Source organism: Etheostoma cragini, chromosome 19 (assembly GCF_013103735.1).
Source record: "Etheostoma cragini isolate CJK2018 chromosome 19, CSU_Ecrag_1.0, whole genome shotgun sequence".
In the NCBI taxonomy this organism is placed as follows: Eukaryota; Metazoa; Chordata; class Actinopteri; order Perciformes; family Percidae; genus Etheostoma; species Etheostoma cragini.
The window spans coordinates 4,002,803-4,015,684 of record NC_048425.1 but is presented as its reverse complement, the minus strand read 5'-3'; the positions used below and the strand labels follow the sequence as shown (position 1 = coordinate 4,015,684).

The following is a 12,882-nucleotide window of genomic DNA, read 5'->3' as shown; positions in this document are numbered from 1 at the left end:
TTGGAAAAAGGCTGCAATGAAACAAAGAGTGAAAAATTTAAAGGGGTCTGAATACTTTCCGTACCCACTGTACATAAAACCATTTACCTTCTTTGCCATTGCATCTGCCTCCTCCTTGTTCTCTGTGGCTCTCTCGTACGCCTTCCCCACCTCCGCCACAAAATCATTCACCGTCCCACACAGAAACCTGACGAAGGGGGGAGAGAGGAAGGAGAACAAAATGTGTGTGGGTGGTGGTGGGGGGAGTTGATTAACAATAAAAATTAAAAAGGGTAACACATTTCAGATTTGGTGATTCACCGTACAGTCACTGTGTTTGGAGATATTACACCGTGCACTCACTGTTTGAACATACTACATAGACACTCATTTCATTTCCGCCTATCTGCCTGTCAGCTACGTCGCCTCCACACAGTCCGTATTTACTCATAGCTGTTACATTGCTGCTGCATGACTCAGCGAGGAGGTTTCTCCAAACATACACAGCCCTCGGGTATTTGGTAAATATTGTAAAATGAATATTGCTGCAAATAAAACACGTCCCTATTATGTGAACCGTGTTCTCTTGTAAGTGTATATTTCCAAATTAATTATCTGGAAATTACAGATGCTTGATGGCAATTTGTTCTAACTAGTTTGTGGTAGTTTTTGAAAGGCGTGCTGAACATTGTGCAAATGTCCCTTCAACTTGACGTGGCAAAAGTGAAACGGAATCAATCATGTCATTGCAATAAAGGTGGCAGGGTATTGTTAGAAAAGTTGCACAATGCACTCTTAATATAACAGAGTATTAAGATTCCAGGTGAAACTGCAACTTACAACAACTTAACAACAGTTCAATTTGTACTTGAACTGATATGTATTTTGATTCCCACCATATGTTGAGTGTTACTCTAGACCCTTGGCTAAATGAAACTGGTTAAAATGCCAAAGCAGGAAAGACACATTTTCTTTTTCCAACGACACCGGAGATATGTTTAAATGAAAATTGGCTCAGAGTGCATCCTAAAGTCCCTGAAGTGTGCTGCAGGTATCCACTACAATTGGCAGTGGTTTAACACACACGCACACACAGTAGTGGAGAGAAGTGCTCTGTAATGGGCGCTCAACTTCCAAAGTAAGACTACTAACGTACAAATACACTAAAGATGACCATTCAATACAAATTCATCTGTCTCTTTCACTTACTGCCGGGCAGCACTTACTGTCCCCTCCGTGTGTGTGTGTGTGTGTGTCCGTCATTAGGGAGCAAAGAAAAAAAAGAATACTCATTGACCAGAAACTCACTAGCCTCTTTTTGTTTGCCTCTTTCTCTCATAATCTCTCTTCTTTATTCTCCTTTTCCCTCCTAAGTTTTTACCCTGCATCTTTATTCTCATCTTTCAGCCTTCACCTGCTTGCTCCTGGCTCCTACTTCCCCCCTGTCCCTGTTTCTGAAGGCATTCATGGCACGTACTTGGCAGAGGAAATTACGTCACTGTGTTTGTCAGAGTCCAGGATTTTGGCAAGGTGGGAGGCCACAGAGTCTGCATACTGAGTGATGTGGACCTGAGAGAGAGAACGAGACTTTAAAATGAATGGAATGATTCCTTTTTAAGTTAGTCTTGCAAGTTTCAACTAAATTTCAGCATTTTTTAGCTGTGTGATGGCCCTCTGCTAAAAATCCACACTCTTTAATGACATTAAAATACAGTACAACACAGATCTTCAACAGGGACTCAGACTTACTGCAGGGGGGCCGCCAAATATTAATTTTGTTAATGTATTACTTAAATTAGCCATCTGAGTAATAAATGAATTAGCGGTGAGAAACTGTCTATGCAGGTGCAGAATCATTCTGTAATTTTAAAACTACAGAATGTCCTTTAACTACCAGACCAGGGAATTGAGAAGCAGTTTTTTATAATTTAAAATACACTCCCTGCGGATTAGGACTGATTGCTTTAGCTGCCAGCTGCCAGACTTAATTGATTCTTAGTGAATGTTTTCGAAAATAATTTCTTGGAGCTGGCGAGATCTAGCTGCGTGGGGCTAATTTATGGACGCCATCTGTCAAAAAGCAAACAGCTTCCTGAAAGTAATTTACCTGCTGAGGAGAATCAAGACTGTCGTCTTCTTTCACTGTCGGTGTGCGTTTAGTAGTGGCGGGCACCTCGAACGTCATCACACTCCACCTAAAAAGACACACAAAGACACACACAGATTTCAAGCATCGGAGAATAAACTTTATTATCAGTTAATCAGATCAACATAGTAGGACAGGACACGGAATTAAAACATGCAGCCTATATGTCACTTTGATTGTTTATCTGATAAATACACCACAATCCATATATAGTCCAACAATCAAGAAGTCAGTTAACACCTGCTATTTTTAACCATCAGCAGTCAATTATGTACTAATGAGGCTTAATGTTCAACTCTGTGGCATGACAGGTTATTTTTAATGTTGCTTATAAAGGTTTCCAAGAGGTATAACTATAAATAAACAGCCTGTAGTACTTTCAGGTAATTATCTTTGTTGCTTTGACTATTGCTCGCTACTGTCTGCTGTCCTTGAGAAATAAGGAATATCAAATTCGTTCTTTTGGGATTTTTTCCATCATCCAGGTGCAGAAAGAAAGAGAACTCTCAGTCATTATGATACTGTAGCTTAAAAGGAATTCATTCCTCAGTCTACCTGGAAAGGACTTAAGATCATAACAAGAAAGCCTTAGGGGAAAACACAGCAAACAGTGGACAGGACAACTTGGTTAGACACTGTACCTTACTGGGAACAAGCAGTACTAACCATGTTGTTGCCCCCCACCCCTTCACCCTCACCCTCACTCTCTTTCTGGTCTTACCGGTCCAGCATTTTGGTGGTGGCTCTCTCCAGCTTCTCCAGGACCTGCAGCAGCTGAGCATCGTCGTCACAGAGGCCTCCCCAGCCCAGAACCCGAGCTAGGTCGTTTCCTGTGCCCAGAGGCAACACGCCCAGCTGGCACTGTAATGAAAGACAATATGTTGTCCGCAAACAAATTGATTGAATCTAATTTCAAATGAGTTATGTCTCATCTTCCTTAATCCCAAAGAGAGTAGGGAACCACCGTAATTCAGATACTACAGATTTGTTGGCACAAATACAATTCAGGTGTTTAACATGGACTCTCTCTACTCTAAATAAAAACACATTTATATCCAAACATTAGATCTTTATTCTCTTGGCAAACATAAGCACAGTAGTTGCAGTCCACACTTCTATTTAGGGACAAAAATATGAAGATTTACTTATAAATTAATAATTTAAATAATTGTTAATCAAAATCTTCTGTTCTCTTTATTTTGGGTTTCAGTTGACAATAGTAGACAAGCATTACATTAGTGCAGGCATCTACTGTGCCAATCAGAAGAAAGAGATAAAAAAAGGTTCTTTTGAATTGAAATTGCAAAAACATGGTAAGATATATGTATAATTGATCACTTCTGTCAGAATCCTACAAATCAAAGGAATGGGTTTGATACAAAAGTGTAGGATGGAGACAAAAAAATAGTTTTGAACTGTAACTTCTTGCAACATAAAGATAAATAGTCTAGATTGTAATTATAGAGGCAAAGCAGAACAACGTGAAAATCTTGAGGAAAAATGTGAGAAACATCACACTGGCTGACATGTTATTCATTGTTTAATCTGATATTACCTGAAAATTACTCAAACTTGATTTGAATGCCACTTAAGTATCCAAATTAAACACTAATTTGAAAATAAAAAAACATGTTATCCGACATGGCATTCATTGATTTGGATTACTTCCATGACATTGATGAATTAGTTTAGTTACACTAAATTAGTACACTATTTCCATTTCAGGTTTGAAAAACATGGTAGCAAAAGCAAGGTTTTACAGCAGTAAGCATGATCAGTCTGGATACGGTGAAGGCCATGAGTCTGTGTTACCTTATTTGACATGAATCTATGAATGTGCCTGTTATTTCTAATAATTTGATTAACAAAAATGTATACAATGCTTGAGTAATTTAATCCCAAATTAACAAAACTGGTTAAAAAAGTACTATAATTGTTTAATAAATTGCCAGAAGAGTCCGTACAGCCTGACTCTAAAACTGAGATTAACTCAAGTTTATGTTGCTGTTGCTCAATGCTTTTCTCAATGCTTATCATTTTGGCAAGGTTGACTTTCCATTGGGGCTGGTTAAAACCTCTTTGGGGTGTGCCCACAGTTCCCCTATGCAAGACAAACCCTGAAAAGGGTTACAAACTGCGACCACAGGTGGAAAATATTGGTTTATTATTATTTGCAACATGAGCACAAGAGGTAGCTTTCCACTTTCCCTTGCCCAACAGCATTCCGCACAGTTACCTTCATTATTATATCATCATCATCCTCCTCCTCCTCCTTGCTGTCACCTGTTTATGGAGGTTGAGTTTATCGAGCTCTGAGAGCACCCAGCCCACGCTGCCATCGCCTCCGCACACCAGGATACGAAACGTCACAAACTTCTGGAAAAGGCGCAGGCTGCAGGAGGAGAGAGTGGGATGGATGGGAGGATGAGGAGAGAAGAGGAGGAAGCAAAAAGCACAAAATGTTAAGAGGTAGATGTCATGAAAAGGCAGCAATAGTACAGCATCAGTACATGCATTAAACCAGTCATGACGAACTACAAACTCCCACTAGTGAAGCACTCAACTAGTAGAAAATGGCTGTTAATGAGTAAAATATAAGACTTTTTTGCTGCATTTAAGCTTATTATTTCATTAATAATTGAAGTACTAGAATGTAGTACCCAAGCTCTGGTCCTCCATTCATCAGGTCAAAGACCTGAGCTGGGTTGAGGAGCTGCTTGAATTTGCGGAGGAACTTCACTCCCTGGTTGTCTCCGCTCTTGGAGTTGACCAGGACCAGGAGAGGACTGGAGCACGACGCTGAGGTGGCCTTCCAGAAGCCTGAAAGGAAATCAATTAACAGGTTTTAAAAAATGAAAATACTAGAAAACTATCTAGTTCTCATATTCAAGTCCATATTTTGGCAAACATGCATGGTTCAGGTTGAGAAAGCTGTATTTGACGGATCCTGGAGACTGTGTCAGAACTGGCCAATTCTAATGACAGATACCTTTTTTGTGTAATTTGATGAAATTCTTTGGCTGTAGTATTTGTCTTTTTTTGAATGTTTGTCCAAGCATGATAGAATTTAAAATGTTCATTTAAATTGATGGTTTTTAATATATATATTTTGTATTTGGTATACTGTACAATAGAAAAAAGTTATGCCCTCTGGATTTACACCACTGGAGGTGAAAGGTGACATTCCTGATGTTTGAAGCTACTGTACATGCAGTACAATGAAACAAAAGAGCCTGTGTGTGTGTGTGTGTTTGTGTGTGTGTGTGTGTGTGTGTGTGTTCGTGCGTGGATCATACCATCTGAGTCGATGCTGTTAAGTGCAGTGGGCGGGATGATTGACACTCGATATTGACCCAAGGGACACACCTTACCCATTTGTTCTTTACAGCTGTTGTGAACCTACACACACACACACACACACACACACACACACACACGCACACGCACACGCACACGCACACGCACACGCACACACACACACACACACACACACAAAGTGGTCACCATAGTAATTCTATATTTCAGTTGAAGCAGAAAGGTCATTACATCCCTGTGAAACCCACCAAATGTCAGTTCTGTAACCTTTACAATTACCACCCTCATTCATTTGTTCATGTGTTTCTGTATGCGTGTGCTAAAGATTAGACTTATTTATGTGTGTTCATTTCCTCTAAACACTCAAAAGCAATTCAGCCTTTGCTAAGCGGAACTGCAAGACAGAGTAAAGTTCAATTCTACTGTACATTTTTCTCTTGATGTTGCTTGAGGCGGTCAGAGCGTCGGGTCAGACTGAGATACCCCAAAGCTGACAGCAATTCATCCGCCCTGTTTCATTCCTCATTTCTAACCTGTCCTCCTCCTCTTCACCTTGGGGATCTGGTTGCCATCTTAAAACTTAACAGTCAGTGTATTACCTACAGTAGATGGCAATTGCACGGCCCCAGTTTGGAGAAGCAGACAGGAGTACCGACATAGAAGCGAAACAATGTACTTCTGCGCAGAGGGGCAGCAACTAAATGTCTTTCAGCTACTTAAGGCCCTAAAACCATTTTTAACATGCAAGTGACCTCACTGCAACCCAAATATTCTAATAACCCAGTTTGTCCTAAAAAAAATGATGTTCATATCTTGACTGTAGACCACAGGGTTGATGTTTTACTAGCTTTTTTATAAAATAAATCCAGACGGAAAATAAACTGTAAAAATGGCCTCAGGGCCCCCAGGGTTAAACAAAAAAAAACTAAAATCCATCAGTTAAAATGCTCAGTGCTATAACGCTATATTTTGAATATTTTCAACACTTTACTTTGCCATCAGACAGCCCTTTACGACAGGGAACTGAATCAGTTATCTATGCTGTCTTCAAAAGCTACCAGACTCCTTTGACAATAAACAGTAATTTTACCTCACAAAACATGACTTTCTGACTAACCGCTGCCTATATTAATTAGTTTGTTAGTGTTGTGTGACTTTGGAGAGCGAGTTAAGAACATTAAAAAAACGGTTGGCAGCACATCTCACTCTGACTGCACTGAAAGTCACAATTTCCTTTGCGTGTATCAACATGTCGGATTGTTTGGAGAACAAACAAAAGAAAATGTTATCTTACGTATTAATAATCAACTTATACTTCATACAGTTTTAGATCAAAAAAATATATACTGTGTATATTGGAACCTGCACTAAATTAAAACATTTTTTCCCCCAATATTTCATGTTTTCTAGTTACAAATGTTGAACTTTTTGTAGTAGCACAACACTTCCTGTATTATCCTCGATAGTTGGATTTGGCAGTTGGAGAGCTACTGGAACTCAATATTTGGGACATGTGGATTAAAACCTTTGCTCACTGCACACATGGCTTTTTTCCACCAGAGAAGTGATTAATTAAGACCAATTTAACTGGCACAGACTCTAGTACTATGGATATCAGTCAATTTAAATCATTAATGTTTGATTCATGTAAAAAACTAGGGTAAGATGTGAACTGAAAATAACTCTCAGCTAGCAGTGATGTCCTAAATAAACACTAACACTGATTTGACAAGACAGATTTCTGACAGGAGAGAAGCCACGATTTAATCCCACTTACAATGGCTTTGCACCAGAGGCAGCGCCAGTCCTGCAGCCGCCGCACGCTGCCACAGTTTTTATCACACACCACACATTTGGCACTGACCGGCAGGTTGCCTTCCAGCCACTGGTGGGACATAAACACCTGGGAAAATATATACAAAAATACTGAGGATTTGAGGAATCAACTGCCCTGAGACAAAGCTCATTTGACTTGAAGTCATGATAAATCGGGCATATATTATTTGCTATTTGCATGCAAAGATCTATTGAAATCTAAAAAATTGTATTATAATTTGCATGTTTTTCCATCCTGGGTAACGTACTGTACACTAACAGTTATATTCAGTCTTTTAAGTGATCATGTTTTATCTTTGGCACACAATCTAAACTCCTAGTCAATAAACTGAAGCTTTCTACAGTCACAACATTGTTTTTGTTGACATGTTTTGTCTCACCCCTTCCTCATCCTCAATGATGTCATTTCCTATGGACGCCAGTGTTGTCCATTTGCAGTTGTTGGTGGAGCGAACTGCACAGCGTTTATGAGCCTTGAACTTACAAACTGTGGAGGAAAAATCCATAAATATTATGATGAAAAACTCAAATAAATACCCTTTGAAATTAAAATGCAAAAAGCATGTGAACATGAAGCGCTGAGCAAGTTATCCCGTTTTTCACACTGTAATTTAGCACTTTTTTGCAACTTAAAGAAGGACAAGGGCCAAGATGTTTGCACTTGGGGTTCTGTGCTGTGATAAATCCAACCACCAAATGTCTATTATATATTCTGAATCAGAAGTGGTTGGACAATTTCACTTTTACTAGAAAAATCTTTTATTGGATGACTGTTGGATTGGCCGCAAAAAATGTTCATATGAATCAAGATAAAATGTTGATGCTGATGTCATTTATAACTGTTTCTCTACATTTTTGTTCATTCCAATTATTTCATTCCGAGATATAGGAATCAAGTAAAATGACATGACAAATCAATAACAAATTAATTGGTGGTCGGGCTGAAAAATTAATCTTTTTCAAATCAACATTGCGATTTGAAAGAATGTGAATAGCTAATTGTGGCGTCCGCGATTAATCAAATGTGCAATATTTATTTAAATGTTAGGTGTACCATTTGATTTTTTTTTAATCTCTTTATTATTATCTTTAGTTTTTTTATAAGCTAAATGCTGGAAAATTTTTTACATATCCCAGATTGTTAACACTGGAATTTTAATTTATTTTTCTAACTTTATTTTACATGATTGAAGAAGGTGCAATATGTCAATGCTGCTATTGAACGGAGGAATACCGGAAATTTCAGTTTACAGGAAAGTGCTGGTATTTTTTATTGGAATAGTTTTTATTATTATAAATGTAGCTTATGTGTTAAATGTTCTGTGTTTGACTGGCCAATGTTCCATGCTTATTAAAAGAAAAACACTTTGCTGGCAATTCATATCCATGTGCTCATCCTTGCATAAGAATACAGAGACTTTGATGGTGTCTCATGTTACAATGCTCCATTACGTGTTTTATCTGTTACACAGTACATACTAAATTTAAACTAAACTTAAAAATATATTATATATATATATATATATATATAAAAACGCAAATCAAATCGTAATCACGTTTGGCAGAGCATTATAATTCATAACAGACAACATCAAGATTTTGCTCAGCCATTTCCCAATAATGTGAACTGACAAGTGACCTAAAAACCCTGCATGTGTGTGTTTTACTGCTGATATGAGAGAGGTGAGGAATGTAATCAGGGTACCAGAGTGTCAAACCCATGATGAAACCTGCCTCGCCCTGAGATAAGGAGCAATGAACCTACTTCTGTACTTTCACAGTCAGCTGCTCTATATGCTTTTCTATAATGACGGTCAGTTAAGAGCACACAAAAAAATCTCAGACAGTACACGGTTACTGTACACGGGGGAACAAATTTAAAGATATTCTTCAGAATATCTGGTTAGGTCAAAACTATTGGTATTGGCCCTCGTGAGTCTTTAAATGTGTGCATACTGTATGTGACTGTGTATGTGTTTGCCTCTGTACCTTCACAGGACAGGCCGTGGGAGGTGACGCCTGGCAGAGCCTCCCTGCAGACGTTGCAGAAGGTCGGCCTGGCGTGCGAGCAGGCGTACCAGTTGTGCATCCCAGAGAAATGCTCCATGTTGAACTGGCTGGCCTGGGATGAAGGAGAAATATGGAAGGAGAGAAAAACTACATCAAATTTTTTGGAGGTGATAACACAGAACCCAGTGGAGTGCTACATCATAAAATCTAGCCTGGGGAAAGAGAGATATTGCAGGATGGATACAATGACTTTTCAAATTTCATGCTGAACTACACAGCTAGAGTAAGCATGGATACATGGATAAGAAACTGACATCAGCTGTACATATTAAACTTTGTGGCCCCAGGATTTAAAAGAACAAGGATTGACAATTTCAAGGCTACTGCTGACTGGCCTGAGCAAAAGAGGTCCATTCAGGAAGAATTAGGCGTTAGCCAGTGCCTTATAGTTTGTGTCAGGTTGAATGAGGTACTTCTCCATTGTTGGTGTACTACCTACAGTGCATGGTGGTGGGACGCCCCCTGAAGCAGATCAAGCAGTAGTATCAAAACTAAAGTGAAGCAATGTACTGCTGTGAATGGGGGACAGCAGCAAAACCTGTTTCAGCCACCTAAAAAAGGACCACCTAAAACATCTGGTTAAAATCAGCTATATCTAGCAGTAGTTTGCTTAGTTTACGTATTGGTACGTTTGCAACAAAAAAAAGCCCGAAACCTGAAAGAATTTAAACTTAGCTAGGATGGCAGCTTACAGTCTTTAGCTCTCTTTATAGCCTATAAAAAGCAGAGGGTGTTGTTTTATGAGCCAAATTAATCCGCGGGCAAACAGCTAAAATGAAAAGGAGATAGGAGAAATGAGGGATCAGGAGTTTTTCTCTTCATGAAAAACAGGATACTTTGAGAAAAGAACAGATGGGAGAAGAATTAAGAATTGATGTGCGACGCCTGTTCTCATTAAAATAGATTAAACGCTAGATTCTTATCAGAAAATCGTCAATTTGACACAGCCTGCAGCATGAGTAACAATTCCTAATGTCCAACTTCACAATAAATAACAATATTCGAACGTGAAGAGACTGCTGGAGACATGAAAAAACACTTACCTCATAGGTTTCCCATTTTTGGACGGATTTAAGAGCGCCGATCCAGTCCTCCATTTCCTTCCTGCTCTCAGCACATAACATTAGTTTGCGAAATGGAGTGATCAGCTAAGGGAAAAAAATGAAAAAACATAAGAATAGAAGTCTGAGCGTAAAAGTGAAATATTTTTCTTCATATCTCGTCTGGAGCCAAATCTATGCACTAAATTTATTAATTTGTCAACATCATATTACATTATTGGGATTGCTATCGTCAGCATGCTAACATTCTCACAAGGGCAAGGGCAACATGCTGATGTTGAGCATATATTCTAAAATTAGCACTAAACAAAAACTACAACTGAGGCTCAAGGGAATGGTTTTATTTTTACAAGTACAGATTACGTTTTGGATCATAGTGGGTCATTTGTATGGAGCCCTTAAGGTTTGATGACATGACTTTTTATTTTGGTGCGCACAAGAAACTTTCTGGTACGCAGGCAAATGTCTCTTGTGCTCAAGAGAAACCAATCTAAGGCTAGCAAAATGCTGCTAAGGTTATGTAGCTAATGTTAATATTTCACATTCACAGCATGACATCAGTTAACAGTTGCCTTATAATCTTGAAGTTTGTTGATGACACTATCAGATACATTTCATTGCGTTTTAAGAAAGAGGCATTCCTTCTCCGCTTATGCACACCAGAAAAAAGAATTCCCATGTCCCTTTAGAGGCTCCATACATACGTGATGATTGAGATGGACTATTTTAGTTTGAGTCAAACAATTCTTTTTTAGGAAAATCATACTGTTTGTGCCTTTAAAGAAACATGACCATCTGTACCAAATATCAAGGCAAGGTATCCAATGGTTGTCAAGGTTTTTCAGTCTGGACCAAGGTGTTTAAATTCAAGACTAACTCTAGCTTTATCTCCTGTCGTAACTTGCCGTTAAAAACTGAGCCAACTGTACGGTTTGGAAATGCTTTATTTTTGAGACCCGTCTTGTTGCTTACAGTGAAGCTGTTGTTGATATTCTTGGTGCTGGTCTCGGCCACGCTGGCGTCTGATAGGTCTACTTCATCAAAGATCAAAGACTGATGGGAAGAAAAACAAACAAAACATCAGCTTCATCTGCTTTTCTTTTAGTATATCCAGGTACTAGCCATACAATCACAACTTGTCTTTCCCCTTACACTTCCAAATCACATGTAAATCCTTCTTTGAAGTGTAATCTCATAACAGCTGACTAACTGGTGATTATGGTTTAACACCTTATTGAATTGTCTCTAAATTTCTTACAAATGGCATAAATATTTTGTGCTGCTGTAGGAAGTTTCACGCATTCTTGTACCTTGCAGTCTTTCGCATAGTAGAGGGTCCTGCCTCTGAGTTTGAAATACCTCCTCTTCCATCTCTGGAAAGAACTGGTCTGCTTTAACAGGATTCCCTCCTTCACACTTTTCTGTAGTAGGACACAGAAAGGAGAAAAAACGGGGAGAGATTGGAGGAGGAAAAAAAAACAGACGTTAGTGCATCCAGATCCTGTGAATAACTAAAGTGACAGTTACTCTTCTTGGAGTTTGGATAGTGTCACTAGAATGGGTCCTTTCTTTCTTTGCAGAGAAGAGCAGAAAGGTTCTGAGTGTGTCAAGAAAAGAGACACTCAGAAATGTTTACTGAAAGGACTATACCTGTGCAGTTTCAAATCCCTGCCAGTCATTTACTGAATGTATATGTTATTAATTGATCTGTTAAATAAGAAAATACGCTACGGTTGGCTTGGTGTCCGTGCAGTATGTGTGTCAATAAGATAAGATAAATACAGCAAAAACACAGGAGGTATTGTTCTGTACTGTGATTATAGGAGCAACAGTGATGGAGTGATGCAGCAATTAGGATGTGCAGCCATCCGTGTCTGCATAAGAATTGTTATCACGGCAAGTGCACGACTTGATTTGATACCATCGATTTCATGTTTGTCTGCATCTCTGCTCATCAAGCACTCATTCTTTCACTCTCTCCCTTTATGAGTCCATGCCCTAAGAGGATAGAATGCATCATGGGTAATCAATTAAAGGTAGGAAATCAAAGGGTCGCCATGGAGATCCTCATTTCTCGAACAAGAGGATACCCAAGCCTGGGTGCTGGCGCAGGCACTTATTAGAGCCCGACCGATAAATAATACATTTTTTTAAATCCAGAAAAGCGTTACAAAACAAACAGATTTCCCTAACAACACTAAAATAATATAATAATTTGTTTTACTGTCACAACAGAACAGAAGAACATCATAATATGTTAAAATTCGGATAAATAAAATGTAGAAAAATACAAACTTATGATGTAAAACTTTAAGTCCTTTGAACAAAAACACAATAACAAAAAAATCAGTGTGGCCAACAGGGACGTTGTAGACTGCCCTCTGGTGGACAAACTATGCAACGGCAACGTGGTTGACAGCCCTTTTTTTAATATATATATATATATATATATATATATATATATATATATATATA

The 12,882-nt window shown here is 38.7% G+C and overlaps 1 protein-coding gene and 1 long non-coding RNA gene across 6 annotated transcripts in view; one reads left to right on the top strand and one right to left on the bottom strand.

The window, feature by feature from the left end:
• Positions 1-12,882, bottom strand: part of si:dkey-172j4.3 (diacylglycerol kinase eta) — an 82,544-nt gene that overhangs the window by 17,869 nt on the left and 51,793 nt on the right. For all 5 annotated transcript variants that reach the window (XM_034857070.1, XM_034857069.1, XM_034857072.1 and 2 more), the window contains 13 exons: positions 11,718-11,828; positions 11,380-11,460; positions 10,390-10,494; positions 9,266-9,398; positions 7,657-7,763; positions 7,218-7,343; positions 5,422-5,524; positions 4,786-4,945; positions 4,409-4,517; positions 2,847-2,986; positions 2,087-2,174; positions 1,457-1,548; positions 88-187 (listed from right to left, as the gene is read on the bottom strand). In XM_034857070.1, coding sequence (XP_034712961.1) covers positions 88-187; positions 1,457-1,548; positions 2,087-2,174; positions 2,847-2,986; positions 4,409-4,517; positions 4,786-4,945; positions 5,422-5,524; positions 7,218-7,343; positions 7,657-7,763; positions 9,266-9,398; positions 10,390-10,494; positions 11,380-11,460; positions 11,718-11,828 — 1,455 coding nt within the window. The remainder of the gene's footprint in view (positions 1-87; positions 188-1,456; positions 1,549-2,086; positions 2,175-2,846; positions 2,987-4,408; positions 4,518-4,785; positions 4,946-5,421; positions 5,525-7,217; positions 7,344-7,656; positions 7,764-9,265; positions 9,399-10,389; positions 10,495-11,379; positions 11,461-11,717; positions 11,829-12,882) is intronic.
• LOC117935118 overlaps positions 1-12,882 on the top strand; it is a 24,572-nt gene that overhangs the window by 1,889 nt on the left and 9,801 nt on the right. The window lies entirely within an intron of this gene.